The following is a 16,618-nucleotide window of genomic DNA, read 5'->3' as shown; positions in this document are numbered from 1 at the left end:
GAATACGCGACCCTCACTATGCCGAATGTCTTAATTCCTGAGCCGTAAGTCTTCAATGCATCAAATATCCAGACAGCTGCTTACTGCCAAAACGCAGTTTCATTTGGTATTGCTTCATGAACCTCGCCAAGTCTGCAATCATAATGGAGCAAGGCTCGATTCAGGCACCCATCGAAGGTTGGAAGGAAGTCGTTCACCGCGATCTTAAGCCAGGGGTATGGCAAGCAATGGGCTGCAAAGCCTGTCACTTGATCCCAACGTCTGAGATATGTGCTGATGACCATACTACATTATTAGAACATTTGGTTACAAGACCCTTCGACCGGAAGGGCGCAATGGGCGCTGTATCCTGAACCCAAGCTGGGCGATTTTGGATTCGCATTTGAAACCGGCCCGAACGATCCTCCGGCCAACAACCCGCGGGCATTTCGTGGAGCTGGTACTCCCGGATTTCTGTAAGTACTGCGATGGGCCGTGGATTTCGTTCTGGCGCTTCTCTACTCGAGTCTCGCGATGCCAGGTCTCAAAGGTCGCGTTGCAACATACGTTACCTCTTCAGGCTATAGCTAATTCTTTCTATTCTTGTCAGGGCTCCGGAACAGCATGAATGGCTACGAAGAGATGATCTGAGAGTCACCGATTTCCCGCGCATGGGTGCCAAGACTAACGTGGGTTGACTAATTGATCTCAAGTGACAAGCCTATCACTGACTTTGACAGGTATGGGCAATTGGTAGTGTCATCTACGCTTTGGTTTTCAGATGCAAGCAGCCGAACACGCCAGATTATGTGAATGAAGGCTTGCCCAGGGACGAGCCGCATGGGCCTTTACCGGTGAGCATCAATTCTCATACCCGAACTCCAGCTTTCGACCGACAGACCCACGATCGCAGGCTCCAGGCTACTCTCACACCTTGATGGACTTGATGTGGGAATGTCTGCAGCCTGAACCCACAGAAAGACCTTCACCGTCAACGTTGCTCAAGCGGACGTTCAACAAGGACCTCGATTTTGACGAGATCTACTTCAAAGGTAAGTGATGCAGAGATCCTTTGAGATAAATCTAAGCCTCGTGAAACTTCTGACATCTTCGGCTTTGCGCGCTGATCAGGAATGCGAACTGTCAAGCCACGTCTGGGAGAGCCGTGGCACAACAACTCGCGCTCACGCGAGCATCGATTACGGGCTATCTTCGACGATGAATATCGACTTGGCCTGAGTTGGGACGATCTTCCTCCTGCTATTAATCCGCTGTAATCGAGCGTCGGACAGGCAATAGCATTTTTAGTTGGAGGACGGAGTCGAAACGAAATTGGATTGATAACCGTGATACATCGACATGTCACAGTGAGGCGCGAAAGAGGCATTGCAACACAACCTTCGTAGGATGACTGGTATCCACTCAACGCATGCTGTCAACAGAATTGTTGCAAAAGAGTTTCATTTGTAGTACGGCTAGTACCCAGTGTCTTTGGGCACTACACGCAAACACTCTCCGCTAGAAAACGGTCGACACCAAACCCTCTCGCCACGTCCATGTCACTCCCGACCCTGTCTCCGCATGTGAACCAAGCTAACAAATCTCTTACAGCTGAGCCTTGCTTCTCAAGCCCGTTCGATCATGAACGACAATGGCAACGTTGTCGAACTCAGACCAATCGACAGGATGCTTTGGCGGCTGCAGTCCACGTATCTGCAATCCTTTCCAAACAAGGCCTGCAATAGAAAGCAATGTCTTGATGTAATTCAAATCTGTCATACAATACGGAATTTCCGTTCCTGCACCATCGAGATTGGAGGTCGCAAGATGAAGTATCGCTTCAGCGCTCGGTCTGAATCATCATCACTGAGCGAAAGTGTTCGGTATGGCGAGCTCTTCGCCTTCGTTTGAGCTCATCGGAGGAGTCGTGATCATCGCAGGCTGTCCTCTTTGGCCTCCCGAGCCTTTTGGCGCTCAGCAATGCGCTTCTTGTTTCCGGTCGCGGATAGCAGAAAGACGCTGCTCGACCGGTCGCGCTTCGGCTTTGCGACCCGTCCACACTTCACAGAATGCCCGGCCATTGGCTTTCTGACCAGGCTACCAGCCACAGGACAACTGACAGGCGCCTTCCCGATCATTCCACTCGCAAATGACTGACTGAGCACCGGTCCGTTGAGCCCGCCGCCGGCCACAGGACGACTGCCAGCCGGCTTTCCGTATGGCAACTTGAAGGCCCTGACTGCCTCCTCAATGGCTTTGGCCGTGAAAGTGCTCGTACCTTCCGATGAAAGCTTGCATTGCTCGTGGACCGTTTCCAACACCCCCTTACCACGTGCGCAGGCAGCCTGCATCACTGCAAGCTCCAGTGAACTCTTTTTGGCTTGCTCCTTGCTACTCAAATCTTTGACCACTGGCCTCTCCTTACCACCGTCGTATTTGATGATTTTTTGCGCGAGTATGGCGCTCTCTCGCTCTTCATATTCGTCGAGTTTCGTAAATCCGGATCTCGCCGACTCACGGCACCACTTGAACAGGCTTTCCAACTGCTTTGCGACAGCGAGACGCTCTTTAATCGCCTTGTCAGTCGTGAGGATTGTGGCGGGTGCCAATACACTTTGGAAGCGGGTGGCATCCACGAAGATTTCCGCGACATCGTTTAGCGCGCAAAGCTTGCGAATTTCCTCCATGATTTCCGCGACCCTCCCGTTCTCCACCTCAATCTTCTCCATCAGTGTGGGTCGCGTTGCGATGTCGAAAGCCACACGAAGTCCACCGGGATTCGCCATGATCGTCTCGTGTAGGCGGAGTCCGCAATGCAACTCGAGAGACTGGCGCAACACACCGCCGTTCGTCTTGACGGGGAGAGGTATGAGGGCGCAACTTCGTCGGTGAGGGGAGATGTGCTTTGCGCGGACGTGGGTCGTTGATTTGCTTGTGGAGTGTTGGTCGATGTCGTCGTGCGCAGGTCGAGTCTGCTTTGGTAGCTTGGAGAACTGGCGTGACACTTCGTCGCAAGTATTGGAGAACTTCCTGGTTGCAGGCAGCTTGGTCGATCTCGCCTTGCGCAGAACGAGTCTGATATGAGCGGTTTGATGAACCGGCGTGGTCTTTCTTCAAGGGTGTTGAGTAAATGCGGATGGGCACGCAGCTCTGGTGACGTTGTCTTGCGCAGGTCGAGTCAAAGGCTGAGCGAAGGCCGTCGTTGCAGGACTTGGAAAGAGCACCGAGAGTGCACACACTTTGTCGACGTTTTCGAGACGGAGATCACGCAGGGAAAGATCTCTTGTGGTGGATGAACCAAATTCCTTGATTGCAATCCGCACTGGAGGGACCTGGGCAATTCACGTGAATCCCGCTTGGTTGTTTGGCGACAACTCCCGAGCACCGTCACTTGCGCTCCCACCATGAACCGCTTCGAAGCAGTGATTTGACCAGAACGCGGGACGTTTTTTCCGTGGCGGATCCTGTACATGGAGCAAGATCTCAGGACCGGGACTCCGAGGCCTAATAACAGCCGCATCGGTCTTCCAGGTTCTCCTGACGGTCGAGCATGACTTTGCTCCTTCGTCCGTAGTCCCGAGGTGGTTACATGGACAGGGCGGAGGTCCCAGTGATCAGGCGCAGCAGGCTTGTCATGCCGGACAAGCCAAGATCAAGCCAGGATTACATTCAATCCACAACAGATGTTTTCTGGAGAAGCATAGCGTTGCCCATCAGGACCAACATATACCATGAACGAGTATGCTGCTTGCGCTCACCATTCCGGCGACTTTCGGTGGAGAGGCGACAAGGTCCAGAGCTGCATACATTGATTCATCTGGTCTTCGAATGTACACACAAGGCGATGCCTCCCAGTACGCAGCCCATACCGATCCAGGTGTCTGAAGGAGTCAGCAAATATCCGATGAGCAGAGTATACTCTGAACAGACCTCGTGAAATTACTTTCCCTTCAGCCCACCATTCTCCCAGCACTGTGAACAGGAAAGCCAGCGAGTTTGTGATTGGCACTGTCAAGCTCAATTCTGAGCAGAAGAAGACAAATCAGCAAGGTTGGCATGAGAGTTGCATGGCTCGAAATTTCCTTACCGGCTTGTCCTATCAACAAGAAGAACCACACACTCCCGGTGACGTTCAGGAGAAGAGGGATTGCATAGCTGGGGTTCTTCAGCAGATCAAAGACCGCATAAATGATCCCCCAGAACTTTTTCTTGATCCATGGCGTGCTCGGGTCCGTCAAATATGGTCGTGTGAGTTGAGGCTCCTTGTCTCGCTGTACCGCAGCGCGCCTCATGAAGGGCGTGGTCAGTCCCCAGCATGCGCCGACCATGAGAAAGCCCAAGAACCAACGCCATGCTGAAGGCTGCGACACGGGCTGTGATGCGGGACTGTCAGGATCCATTGTTGATTGATGAGCAATAGCGTTGGCTATGGCGATAGTTTAACACAATGGAACTCAGGAGGTGGAAGAATCGACGTGCTGGGAAGGCTTGGCATAGTTCTAGATCTCAGATCGGATCCGCGCGTCGTCGTCACTTCATCACCGACGGGACGATCAATAAGGTACCTATCTAGACAGCAGGGCAGTTGCACGTGGGATGCGGCAATTACCATGTGTGAAGACTTTGCTCATTTGTTGGCATCGTAGCGACTTCTCCTCCGAATACAAACATCAATCACCTCAACATCATCCTCACTCCCGTACGGTATTGACAACTGCACCCAGCCGCTAGATTCAGCATCCTCAAGAACACGACCGCGATGGACTGCCTCCCTCTACCAGTTGTCTGCATCCAATGCGGGACGGACCAAAATCCATGCCACGTCAAGTCCGTTATCCGCAACGCGATCTCCCGTCACGTCGACTGACACCATCCCGCCGTTAGAATCGTCGGTCCTACATTGGGCTTCTTGGTCGGTGTCGTCATGGCAGTAAGAGAAGCTGAAGTACTGGAAGAGCAAAGAATTCATACTGAGACGTCGTAGTTGTTCTGCTGGCCTGCAGCCCTGCTGTGCTGTTGTTGCGCAACTGAAGCGGGCAAGAAGTACGTTTTCGAGCGCTCTCCCACGTTGAAGTGCCAGTCAAGCTTCTGACGGCCGTAACAGGATGCTTGGAGCCCCGGCAGACACATCGAGAGTAGTCAGCGACTGCATACCATTCTGAGGGCGATGCTGGCGTAGAGTTGAGCATTGGAGGCCAAGAGAAGCAGCCTGCGGGCACGAGAGAGGCGATACAGTCAGGACATACACCATGAAGGAGGTATCAGCAAAGGCGCAATGAGCAGAATCGGGCTTTCCATGGCAGGCGAAGGTCACCTCAACAACTTCGGAAACGTAAGTGCTCGCTTCATTCACAATTGTCTTGATTGATGGTACATCACCTTCAATACTTTCGTCTCTCCGATCCCCATACTTCGCGCCATGTCTTCAGCTCTGCGCATAGGAGAAGCAAACCCAAATTTCAATCACTTTGTTCAGACCTACTCAGGCAAATACGACAGTTTCTAATTCCTGTCCGTCCGCCCGCGCCACTCCCGCGAAGCCTTCCAAGCCCGCATCTCTTTCTAGAATGTCATCTTAGGCACAACAAACGCCGTCTTCAACATTTCACTAGGCCAATTCACCAGGCACATGGGAGTCCAATACAGCAGCAAGAGCAGCCACAATGACTAGACCCAACGTCATTCTGGAGGCTTTGGAGCCTGGCGGGGAGCCATGGTTGGAACTGACATATGAGGAGGGTCTGAAAGAGATCGATGCCTTCTGGCCTTCACCTGAGCTGAAGCCAGAGTCGACGACGACGGTCACAGCACTTGAGGGTCACGTTCAAAGCACGACGCCAGGCGTCGAAGCTGATATTATTGATGGACTGATGGACGACATTGATGAGATCGAGCTTTTGGACACCGGTGGCGCGGCGATCGGGAGCGGCGACGATATTTTCCTTGGGGACGACAGCGGCGCAGTAGGCCACGGAAACGATACCGCCATGAAAGACGCATTCCACGTGCGCTCGACCGCTGCAAGAAGTCGTGCCGCGTCTATCAGCACACCCGACGATGACGCTCCAATCGCCAGTCACACCGGCTCGCCAGAGCTTCCGATTTTCGACCAAGTCGCTCTTACTCCTGCTCGAAGAGATGGCCACTTGGCAGATCGTGGCAGTACGGGAATACCTTCTTCCGAGTTGAGGTCTTCGATGCAAAAGGAGATGCATCACGAAGACGAAGCTGCCATATCTGTTGCTAGAGCTCCGACACTGCCTAACGTACCAACATTGACTGGCCTGGGCCATGTTAGCACGAGGTCGGAAGGAGATGGTTTCAAATCATTGGTAAGACATCACTCCGGAGGAATGAAGTGGGTGAAATGTACTAACTCTCGGGCTCAGGAAGCACCAGACCTTCGTACTCGTTCAATCGAGCGCAGTACGGCCCGCCGAGCAGATGAACCAGACGACAAGCCGCAAGACCTACTCGCAGATGACTCACCCATTCCTTCCTCTTCAACACTTCACAAGCACGGTCGTAAACATGCGCGAGCTGTTTCCATCCTTCTTGAGACGGAAGACATTCACTCCAGTTCCAAGCAGTCTAGTCCAACACGTCCTTTGGCCAAGAAACCTCGTAGACGCGGACGCACCACTTCGCAGAGTGAGTTGCAAATCGACAACGAAGTCATGCAGGAAGGATTCGTCACGGGGGAAGCGGAGAGGAGCGAGGATACTGGCAAGTCGAAGCCACAGTCGACCACGTTCATTGACACGGAGGAAGATGACTCCTCGTTGACCGACCTCACGCTTGATCTCGACCAAACTCCTCCGGCCGAACCTGTCACAGAAGGAGCTCCGAGCTCCGAGCTGCCTTCTGGACAGTCCTGGAATTTCGACATGCTGGGCAACCTATCACGTCCAGGAAGTGATCGTGATGATGAAGTGGAAGTCAGGGGAGACACCGACAATGCAGGATCGCAGACTGAAGAGCCGGCTACCGGTCACCAGTCTCGGTACTCAGCGAAGCACACAGAGCCGCAAGAGTTGCATCCCAACAATTCAGCCCGCAAAGACTCCCTGCTCGAATTCGACCCCGAAGGCCGTCCATCTTCCGCGCCTGCAGAATCAGGACCAGCAACCGCCGCCGCGCCGTCGCCGCCACAGGAAGCTTTCCAATCGCACACCAATAGTCCCACCCCTCGCGCCACCCGATCCCGACCCAACTCCCGCCCACCACCGAACCGCAAACCACCGAATCGCGAAGTCGCCGCACTGATGGTACCCAGAGCAGGGGCAAAAGGTGCAGGTGTTAGCAAGTCGAGCGGTTCAAGGCAAACGAGAGGGCAAAAGAAGGCAGAGAAGAGAGAGTCGCCGAATGCGTCCAAGGCGGCGAAGAAGAGGCATACCGCAGCGGTGGATTATTCGAAAATGCTGTGAGATCGATCCTGGTTGGATCAGATTGGCAGAGCGATTTATTGGACTGCTGCGTTGAAAATGACACGTATAGAAGGCTTGGTAGGGCAGTTTGGGTGAAGGACCAATGTCAGGTGTTGAGGACTGCAGGTGATGCCAATGAACCTAACCTACGTTTCACGGGCCTGACATACGCTATCCGCAAGAACCTCGTACTTTGCAACTCTGCTGCAACAGGTATGGAACCGTCCGAGTCACCCGGCACTTCACTTCTCGTCTTGCTCTCACGTCTCATTCTAGCTCTCGAAAATCACTCGCACGCCTTTGCTCTTCTTCGCTGCTCTCGGGACGAAGCAATCCCTCGCCATCTCAACATCCGACTTGTTGGTCTCGTACAAGCGGGCCTTTGAAGCGAGCCGAGAGCGAAAGAAAGTCGCGACCCCGAGGTACAATTCCAAGTATGCCAGCTGCATTCCGACGCAGCTACGCATACCTTTGCCGAAGGAGACGTTGTACCGCGACAACGCCTTGCCATTCGGAGCGCGAGGGTCGCCGAGCCACTGGGCGCTATTAGCGATGGTCGACACCTTACACATGAAATACCAACTTACCCGCTCAGGAATGAAAGAGAAGGAATCCGGGAAAATCTCCTCGTCGTGTGAGACATCGTAGTTGCTCATGCCGACGAAGGTCCCTGCGGGGATCCTCCATTCCCCATACATCAGGTCGCCGCCATCGTACGCTCTGCTTCGTTTCTCGCAAACACCTATTGGGATGTCAGCCGGACGAAATGAAGCCACCCTAAGCAGACCCTTACCGTAAGTGAGCCGAAGAGACTCCTCAATACAAGCCGACAAATACGGCAAGGCAGATAGAACATTCCAGTCAGGCATCTCGGCGGCATCTGGGATCGCAGTATTGAGCTCTTCCACCAGCCGCTTCTGCACGGCAGGGTTATCGAGAACATGGAATGTTGCCAGCGTCATGGTCCGAGCAACAGTTTCTCCGCCTGCCCCAACTACAATAACTGCTTCCTGGGTGAAATGTGGCAAGGTAGCCTCTTCTGGGGGCAGATCCTGCTGAAGAAGGGAGCCGATCAATGAGTGGTCGTTGCCTTTACCATCTGAATGTGCGGCGCGCGCCTCGACCACGGCGAGTTCCATGACCTGCGATATGTCAGAGCTTCTGCTGGAGACTTTTGAAACTTCTGCTGGAGACATACCTTACGCTGTCGAAGAATCAACTCGGCAGGCGGCATCAAAGCGGTGACAATCCACTCTGGCAACCGGTCTATCAAAGTAGGAATGATGGATAGATGCGTGAACCATTTGATCGGTTCCACGAGCGACTCCGTCGCCCGGTTCGTTGGCGAACAGAAACCAGGACTGTCCACGGATCGAGGGTCTTGGCCGAAAACGGAGAGCGTCGCAATATCACTGGCCATGCATTCCCACGCCCGGGTGATGTTCAGGACCCGGCCGGTTCCTCGATACTCCCTCTCCAGGCGGGAAACGATACGGTCACACACTTGCTGCACGCTCGGTGCAAACTCCGCGATCTTGCGCTTGGTGAAGAATGGGTTCAGTGCGGTTCGTCGCTTGCGGTATGTAGTTGCGTCGCTGGCGCCGAGGGCGGACTCCATGGCTTTCATTCGGTGGCCCCAGTTGGGCAGCTTCCTAACTGGACGAGAGGGGGCATAGAGTGTCTCGTACCAGGAAGAATCTTGAACGTGGAGTTCTTGAGGATTGATGCGGATGATTGGGCCGTAGCTCTTGTGCCATCGTTGCAGGGCGAAGGGAAGCTGACCGCCCTCTCCCTCGAAGATGTCGTAGTAGATCTCTGGGATATACGTCGCCGCGGCGAGTCTCGGACCGGGAAATGCTGACAATGGGTGGAAGTACAGACGTTGAATGACGATGGCAATCTGGTAGAGGACGAGGGCCACAAGAAGAGCGATAGCGGCCGATGTCAGATCTTGGGTCGTCATTGCGAATTTGCTGGGTCTCATGAAGTGAACTCGTTCGAGGGAACTGCGAATATGTGTGTACCTGGGTCACAAGAAGCGGCGCACGGTGAGCCGCAACCTCTTGATGCACACACATGCAGTGAGGCTCCACCAGAGGTAGGGATATGATCAAGTTCGGTGCATCTGCATGAGAATGCTGCTTCAAGTCGTACATTGCACTGGTCAGTCGTGTTCCCACGCTTGGCGAGCCAGGTCGTGTGCATGAAGGATTCCATTGAGTGTATCGGTGAGCCAATCGCTGACATCGAAATAGTCTCATGTGCCCGCATATATAGATTAAATTTCAGACCCGGTCAGCAAGCAACCACCACATCACTCGCAATGCGCTGTATGCGCTCTGCTGACGATGCGGCTGATAGTAGCTCGCATACCTCTGTCCATGCTCTCAAGCACTTGGCCAGGCGAGCAATTGCCCACCATTGGTGCTTAAACAGACTCCCGTCAAATTCGCGTCCTTCATGGCGTACAGATAGCTCTCAGCAATCACCTCCGGCCCGGGAACCTTCCCAGTCAACATTGACTTGCCAAACGAATCGACCGATCCCTGCTTCTGCTCCGCCGGGAGATGGTCCCAAAGCTCTGTGTTGACTGCTCCAGGAAGGATAAGATTGACTCGCAGCGGCGCCAGATCGATAGCCAGTCCGCGGGTCAGACCTACCAGCGAAGATGCGATTCCGGAACCGCACGCTCGGCCAGGCATGGGCTTCTCCACGGTGGAGCCGCTTGTGAAAGTGATGCTGGAGCTGGGTCAAGGAGAGAGATATTTACCCGCGACGGCATGCTTGGCAATCATAGCCGGCGCAGAGAATCGCACCGTCAGCAGCTGAGCAAGGTTCTCGGGTGTTGTGTCTGCGAGAGAAGCCATTCCTTGATGCTGCCTGCCGTGTTGAAAATGTGGTCGAGAGGCTTCGCACCGTTCTCGGTCGCAAAGCCGAGAAGTGACTCGATGTTTGACTCCAGCATAGAGGCGTCCGAGAGGTCGCATGCTTGTCCGGTATGCTCGCGCGGGATGAGAGGTCCGGGTAGGACTTTTGGAGCCGGGAGATGGCCGTCTCGACTCGTGAAGGGTTGGAGGAAGCTAGAATGACTGCAGATGCGCCGCTTTCAAGGGCTCCCTCGGCGACTGCATAGCCGATGCCTGAGGTACCTAAGATGAAGATGAGATATCAGCAACGTCTACATCCATGGTGCTCGTCACAGTGGCACTCAGATTCTGTACAGAGCTTGGAGTCAAGCTGGGAAGGAGTGACCTACCACCAACGATCAGGACACGACTGCCATGGAGCTTGTTGAACTTGAGTGTGTCGGGCATTGTGGATGAGTTAGGTATGGTGGATGAGCTTCGTATTGAGTATTGCTGTACTGGCGATTCGGAAAGATGCAGAACCGAGTTGGCAGCGTACCCACCGGCCTTAAGTATTCTTACGTTCATGTGTTCATGACGTGCGATTAGTACGTCTCTCCATCTGCTTACGGACTCACTCATGTCACACCTGGAGCGATGGTTTCCTTGCACGACCACTGCCCGGCGAAGTTCCACGGCGTCGTTACCTCCTAAAGCCGAAGCTGCGGGAATTCCGAGCTTGATTATATGTGGGACACGCAAGCCTCTCGATGATTCTTGCATCCTTGCCTTCCTCGGTCCAGCCGGTAGGCAGATGTCATCAGGATACCACCTCATTGCCGTGGAGGATCGAGCCATAGTGGCCCTTGAGGGAGATAAGAATGGCAAGTCCGGAGGATGTAGAAAGCCAATCGCTCCCAAATGTCGCTCGCGCATCGAAAGCAGCACTAGCTCAGCCGAGATGGTAGCGACTAGCGAGGTGAATGTTCTGCAGAGGTACTTTGGCTGTTGCATTCGATACTTGTGCTCAGGAGTCGATAGGAGTTAGGAACACCTCGTCATGGGAGGAGCGGCTCAGGTCTTCCCGGATCCCGGCTCGCTTACTCAGCCTCGTCGCTCATGGACGGGAACCGCCTTCCAGAATTCTGGACTTTGACATCACACAGACATCGACACACGCGACTGGTATGATCTTGTTGCCTGTGCTGGCCGGTCACGCTAAGCACGAGAAATGAGACGACGATGTCTTATCACCGTACCCACGGACATCCCAAAGGAGCATGCCAGCAGTCATGTCTTCAACGAAGCAGGACAAACTGCAAAATCGCCTTCATCCACATTTCAAAATGCCGTTGCTACGTCGACGCCATTGAGCGGATCAGCATCAGACTGCGAAGTGATAGCCGGAAGTATTGTTGGCGCCAGATGCGGAAGGTAAGTGCTCATTCTTTGTCGATAACGCCTCATCCACTGCCGTCTGTCCAATGCCCACTTTCTCATCTCTCCCATCAATACCTCCCATAACCGTTCGAACATGGATACCAAAGAATGCGCTCCCGTGCCGTGAAAGCGGACCTCACCCGCAGTCAACGAATCGACATTCAGCCAAATCCGTCGTGAACTTTCGGTCCCTTGGCAGCTTGCGGTCGCAAACACGATTGCGTGGCTGCCACCGGGCCCAAGGACGAAGCTCACGAGACCACAGGGCCAGGCTCGCTCCCTTCGGTAGAGCACATGTCCAAATTTGAACATGTTGCTTTTGGTCCGCACGGACCTCGCAGCCGTCCATAGATCCCTCGCCGATGACGCTGCATTGCCTCTGATGATTCAAGAGGCAAGGGACGAGGTCTATACTTCGTTGTACACACTGAGCGTGACCAACGGGGTGGTGCAAGTCTGGTAACAATCCACTCCACACGCAACATACTGAACGATTCAGTGAGTACAGTGACTACTTGAGTCGCCGGTCTTCCGAGAAAGCCCTGACTGCGATAGACGATATGCAGCTCGCCGCGGCGAGCTTCGAAGATCTCGTCAACCGATTCATCCTGGCCCATACAAATGTCAGAGAGCAGCTGAAGTCGATCATGTCCAGGACTCCATCCATCACCAGTGGGTTCAATCCTGTGGACGGCGAGCTCGCGGTCGAGCGAGCCGTTCAAGAGGTGTTCTTAGGTCACATCGTTCGCATTGAACAGCTGCTGGAACCTGTCGCTGCGTCGTTCCGTCAAGTGATCGAAAGTCTGGCATCCGTCGAAAAGTCGCACAAGTCACTGGCTGCGGACCTTGGCATGACTGGAGCGACCTGAAGAGCGCAGCAGCAGCGATGAGATCCCTAAAAGAAGGGTCAGCTTGGCGGTACCTCTTCAACAGTCTTCGAGAGGGATTCAGCGACCGACCAGCCCCGCACCGACAGTTCGCCGAATTCGACGGACTGGTGGACCAGGCCTCGATCAAGGCGCAGTCGGCGCTAACTGCAATCACGAACATGCGCGACGAGATCGCTATGATCCGGGACTTTGCCTTGCGGACCGACGGACGCCCTGGATTCGATCCGGTCGGGCGCGAGACGGCATCCTCGATTGAGCCTACGGTTGCGAAGCTCGATGCGAGTATCATGTATATGGCGTGGGAACGAGCCGAGGCTCAGGCGCTGCAGCAGAGGCGTGTCCGCGAGTTCAATAAGAAGCAGAATTCCAAGTAGGAGGCTGAATCATGGGCACTGGCACGCATATTCTGCAGTCCTGATAGATAGACATGCGTTCCATTGTGCGGCGGATCTTCGGCTACAATTAGAGCTCAGTCTGGCAAGTGAATGAAGGATTCGATGCCGATTCGGAGTTGGATCTAACTGTCGTACGACAAATCCCTTTGGAAGTAGTGGCCGCGCTCTTGTGGTCCTGATCTTACACTTTGACTGGAATTCCAAGCTCAGTAAGTATCTACACCTGCGACGGACTGAATGAATGCAAGTTGTTGAAGTTGTTGCAGCCAAAAGTACGGAGTAACGTAACCTCACAGCCACGAGCTAGACCTCATACGGACACCGCGACAGGGCGGAGTTCTAGGGATTGTGGATGGACGGTCAAGCTGGCTCAAAATCCACTGTGGCTTTGGTGGGTGAAGCAGAGGAGCGGGGGGAACTCATGGGGAGTAAGCTGATAAGCCACAGGGCTCTCCTGTGTCTAGGATTGTGGATCCACACCCACTGTGGATCGGCTTTTCTGAAGGTGGAGGGCGGTGTTGGAGATGAGTCAGGCTACTAGCAACCTGGAATCCCTCACCGGCGAGCACTTCAATGCCGCATTGTCCTGTCCACAATTTGTGTTCTTCTTGTCTAAACACTTGCCTGAGGTGCGAATATCGAGTCCACTTCGAAGAGGAAGCAATCGACGACCGCGGCTTGTCCAGTGTCTTCAAGACAGCCTGCCTTCCCAAGAAGCAAGACATCCCACCACAAGATCTCCACGAGACACTACAACGATCTCGTGATCCACCTTCAAGTCAAGACAAGATTCAGTCCTCACACCACCACCAACGTATCACTCTCGACGCAGACCTCATGGATTTCTCTCAAGAATTCGAAGTCGGTGCGCCGGAATATCTCGTCTACCGCGACATCCCGTTCGACCCAACCTCGCCGATCTGCTTTTTCCCCCCAAAGGACTCTGATGAGCTCTTCGATGCTCTGCGCATTGCCTTCCCGCATCTAAGGACTCATGCCGAGCGTATGGGAGAAGTCGTCATTCAGTTTCTCCTCAGCGAGAGACCTGGCGAGCGGCAGTCCGAGCCTTCCCCTGCAATGACAATGGACACTTCCACAGTCACATGGCCATCCGTGGCATCGGGATCCACTTCATCATCCTTCAGCAGCCCGGAGCTTATCAACTTCGGATCTTTTGCGAACTCTCCTCAGGTCGACCCCACTGTGCTCACTCGACAAGTATCAAACGCAACATCGAGCCAGAATAGCCCGCCATCGCTCGATCAAATGACTGGCGTCTTCAGCCTGTCGACAAGCTCTCAGACCAAGCAAAGAACCCGGCGCAAGATGACCGAGGCAGAGAAGATTGAGTATCAGAAACGTAGGATAGTAAAGGCGTGCGAAAAGTGTGCGAAGAGAAAGCGCAAGTGCACTCATAATCAGGCCGAGATGCAGACCATTCATAAGTCGACTACCAAAGTCGCCAAACCTGCATCCTCCAAGTCGACGAAAATGGCCAAACAAGCAACCGCCTCTCGGGAGGAATTCTCGCAAACCGATCATACCTTCGCTCTCAACGGCATGGGTGCAGACCTTCTTTCAGGAAGCAACTTCGATGGCGGGAAATTCGACATGTTCGACGATGCGCTGCCAGACCTTATTGTGGACGACTTCATCAACCTGGACCACTTCCAATACGACCACACGGTGCCCCACACTCACCAGCAGGGCGGCCAGTACACGTCGAACACCACACATCCAGCTCTAGATCCGTGGTCCGACTTCACGCTGCTCGATCCTATCTTCCACGAGCACGACTCCAACAGCCACCAACGAGCTTCACAGACCTTCACGCCCGCCGAGCTAAGCGATTCGACCTTCGCACGCCGAAATGTGTATGAAACTGAGAGAGCAAACCCTCATCGATCTACAATGACCGGAGCACAATCGATGGCATCAACACAGGACAGCAGAGGTGACTGGGAAACACATTTTGACCACAGTACAGCTCTGCAAGACAGTAGAGAGCGCAACATCAGTCCAAGCGCGACACTGGCCGACGGTGCTCGTAATGACTCTGCCTCGCCTCATGGAGAATCGCAGCATGTTCCTGGTAGGCCGAGACGGCCCATGAATGAGCGCGAGAAGGGCCAAGCTCACGAATCGACATCTGGACCATCATTCCGAGAACACGGAACGGAGAGCATCCTCCAAGGCGCACAGAGCTCCCTCCAAACGGACTGTCAACATGATAGTCTGAATGACCTGTCACAGAGAACACAAACACGAACGCTCGGAGAAGGCATCACATCCGATACCAATCTCTCCACAGAGCTATTTGGTCTGCGCCGCCGAATCTCTACACGACCATACAAGAGGCCATCACTACCAGGAAGCAGTAAACTCACCGTGACCGCGGACCCGCGTCTACAGACTATAGCGTCATCCTCCGCACCGCTCTCGTCGAGAGTCCACATCGCCCTGCTACCACACACCATGTCAAACGACCAACACGACATCCGCTTGTCGAGATCGCCAGACACCCGCCCGGCTCATGAACTCCGGCCCTCCGCACACGCTGCATTCTCCTCGTCATCGTCGCAGGGCGCGGCGCATGCAGAATCACCATCCGGCTTCCACGGCGGAGCCTCACTATCGCCATCGCGAGACCGTCTGTCCGATCACCGTCGCTTCCGCGATCACCACGGTAGACCAAGCCAATCGGAACACCGCCCATCAGACATCGGACGCTTCCGCCCTGATCACAACGGTAGAGTTTCGACACCAGCGGGATTACCGGGCCAGGCCTGGGCCGCAGTCGCCGTTGCCCTCGGCGTGCTGTTCTTGGCCATCACGTTCTTTCCGCCGAATATCAGCCTCCCCATGGCTGTGCTGGCGAGTCTGCAGCCGTCGTCAATGTCGTTCGCCCAGCTTGCTCCAGAGTCGGAGAGTGATGTAGACGACTCAACGACGTGGTCGAAGATCTCGACGTCGACGTCGTCCTCTTTGATCCGCGACCGGGCTCTCAAGACGAGACAGCTCTTGCGCGGGAATCTCCCGTGGGCAGGCTTTGGACTGTTCGAAACCGGTATGCAGAGTCGGTTGACAGGATTGATTCATGCGTGTGGGATGTTGCCGATGAGGTTTGAGGTTCTCTAAGGAGATGGTTTTGTTGTTGTTGATGGCGATTGAGCGGTGGTTTCTTGGTTGAGAACAGAGCAGAAAAGCAGTTCAGAAGAATGATATGTCTACCTGTGCCTTGGACTCTACTTCTCTTTCCATCATTTGCTTGACTACAGCGGGTATTGATGGACCGTGCAGCAAAGCAGCATGCCCGTGTACGCGAACCAACGGGTCAGAAAGACGCTTTCGCATGGACGCATATTAAGGCGTACGTCTTCACTTACACGTGAGTTGACAGTAAGTCATTACAAGCATACGTGTATGCTAACAGACCAGCTAGCAGGACATGTTCTCGATCGTATCGTCAGGACAACGGCATGAAACTGGTGCACGTTCTTCCGAATGAAGTAGATTTTTCGCGATCTTGAACAGTCGCAGACAATGGTATCTCAAAGCACACGCCGCTCGCTAACATTCGATGAAAAGCAACGCAAAGAAACGAACACACTCAAGCACAAGCCTTCTCCACCCGGTCCCTC

General features: G+C 54.1%; 5 protein-coding genes across 5 annotated transcripts; 2 read left to right on the top strand and 3 right to left on the bottom strand.

Annotated features, from left to right (window-relative positions):
* Positions 1-3,792: 3,792 nt before the first annotated feature.
* On the bottom strand, positions 3,793-4,379 carry MYCGRDRAFT_31411 (uncharacterized protein; the record flags this gene model as incomplete). The annotated part of the gene is made up of 3 exons (XM_003856077.1): positions 3,793-3,860; positions 3,910-4,002; positions 4,067-4,379. 3 exons carry the CDS (start codon positions 4,377-4,379, stop codon positions 3,793-3,795), a joined length of 474 nt encoding a protein of 157 aa, XP_003856125.1.
* Positions 4,380-5,275: 896 nt separating this feature from the next.
* Positions 5,276-6,574, top strand: MYCGRDRAFT_89112 (uncharacterized protein; the record flags this gene model as incomplete). Its single annotated transcript, XM_003857477.1, has 3 exons — positions 5,276-5,311; positions 5,592-6,311; positions 6,560-6,574. The coding sequence occupies 3 exons, from the start codon at positions 5,276-5,278 to the stop codon at positions 6,572-6,574; spliced, it is 771 nt and encodes a 256-aa protein (XP_003857525.1).
* Positions 6,575-7,678: 1,104 nt separating this feature from the next.
* On the bottom strand, positions 7,679-9,369 carry CYP-65 (putative P450 monooxygenase; the record flags this gene model as incomplete). Its single annotated transcript, XM_003856076.1, has 4 exons — positions 7,679-7,942; positions 7,994-8,148; positions 8,200-8,586; positions 8,610-9,369. The coding sequence occupies 4 exons, from the start codon at positions 9,367-9,369 to the stop codon at positions 7,679-7,681; spliced, it is 1,566 nt and encodes a 521-aa protein (XP_003856124.1).
* Positions 9,370-9,624: 255 nt separating this feature from the next.
* Positions 9,625-10,764, bottom strand: MYCGRDRAFT_78344 (uncharacterized protein; the record flags this gene model as incomplete). The annotated part of the gene is made up of 2 exons (XM_003856075.1): positions 9,625-10,555; positions 10,663-10,764. The coding sequence occupies one exon, from the start codon at positions 10,106-10,108 to the stop codon at positions 9,794-9,796; it is 315 nt and encodes a 104-aa protein (XP_003856123.1).
* A 1,238-nt stretch (positions 10,765-12,002) lies between these two features.
* On the top strand, positions 12,003-16,551 carry MYCGRDRAFT_89110 (uncharacterized protein; the record flags this gene model as incomplete). The annotated part of the gene is made up of 8 exons (XM_003857478.1): positions 12,003-12,151; positions 12,201-12,521; positions 12,626-12,952; positions 13,131-13,186; positions 13,308-13,368; positions 13,607-16,044; positions 16,278-16,365; positions 16,518-16,551. The coding sequence occupies 8 exons, from the start codon at positions 12,003-12,005 to the stop codon at positions 16,549-16,551; spliced, it is 3,474 nt and encodes a 1,157-aa protein (XP_003857526.1).
* Positions 16,552-16,618: the final 67 nt, after the last annotated feature.

This window comes from Zymoseptoria tritici, chromosome 1 (assembly GCF_000219625.1).
Source record: "Zymoseptoria tritici IPO323 chromosome 1, whole genome shotgun sequence".
In the NCBI taxonomy this organism is placed as follows: Eukaryota; Fungi; Ascomycota; class Dothideomycetes; order Mycosphaerellales; family Mycosphaerellaceae; genus Zymoseptoria; species Zymoseptoria tritici.
The sequence above is the reverse complement of the archived record's forward strand: the minus strand, read 5'-3'. Positions and strand labels throughout refer to the sequence as shown.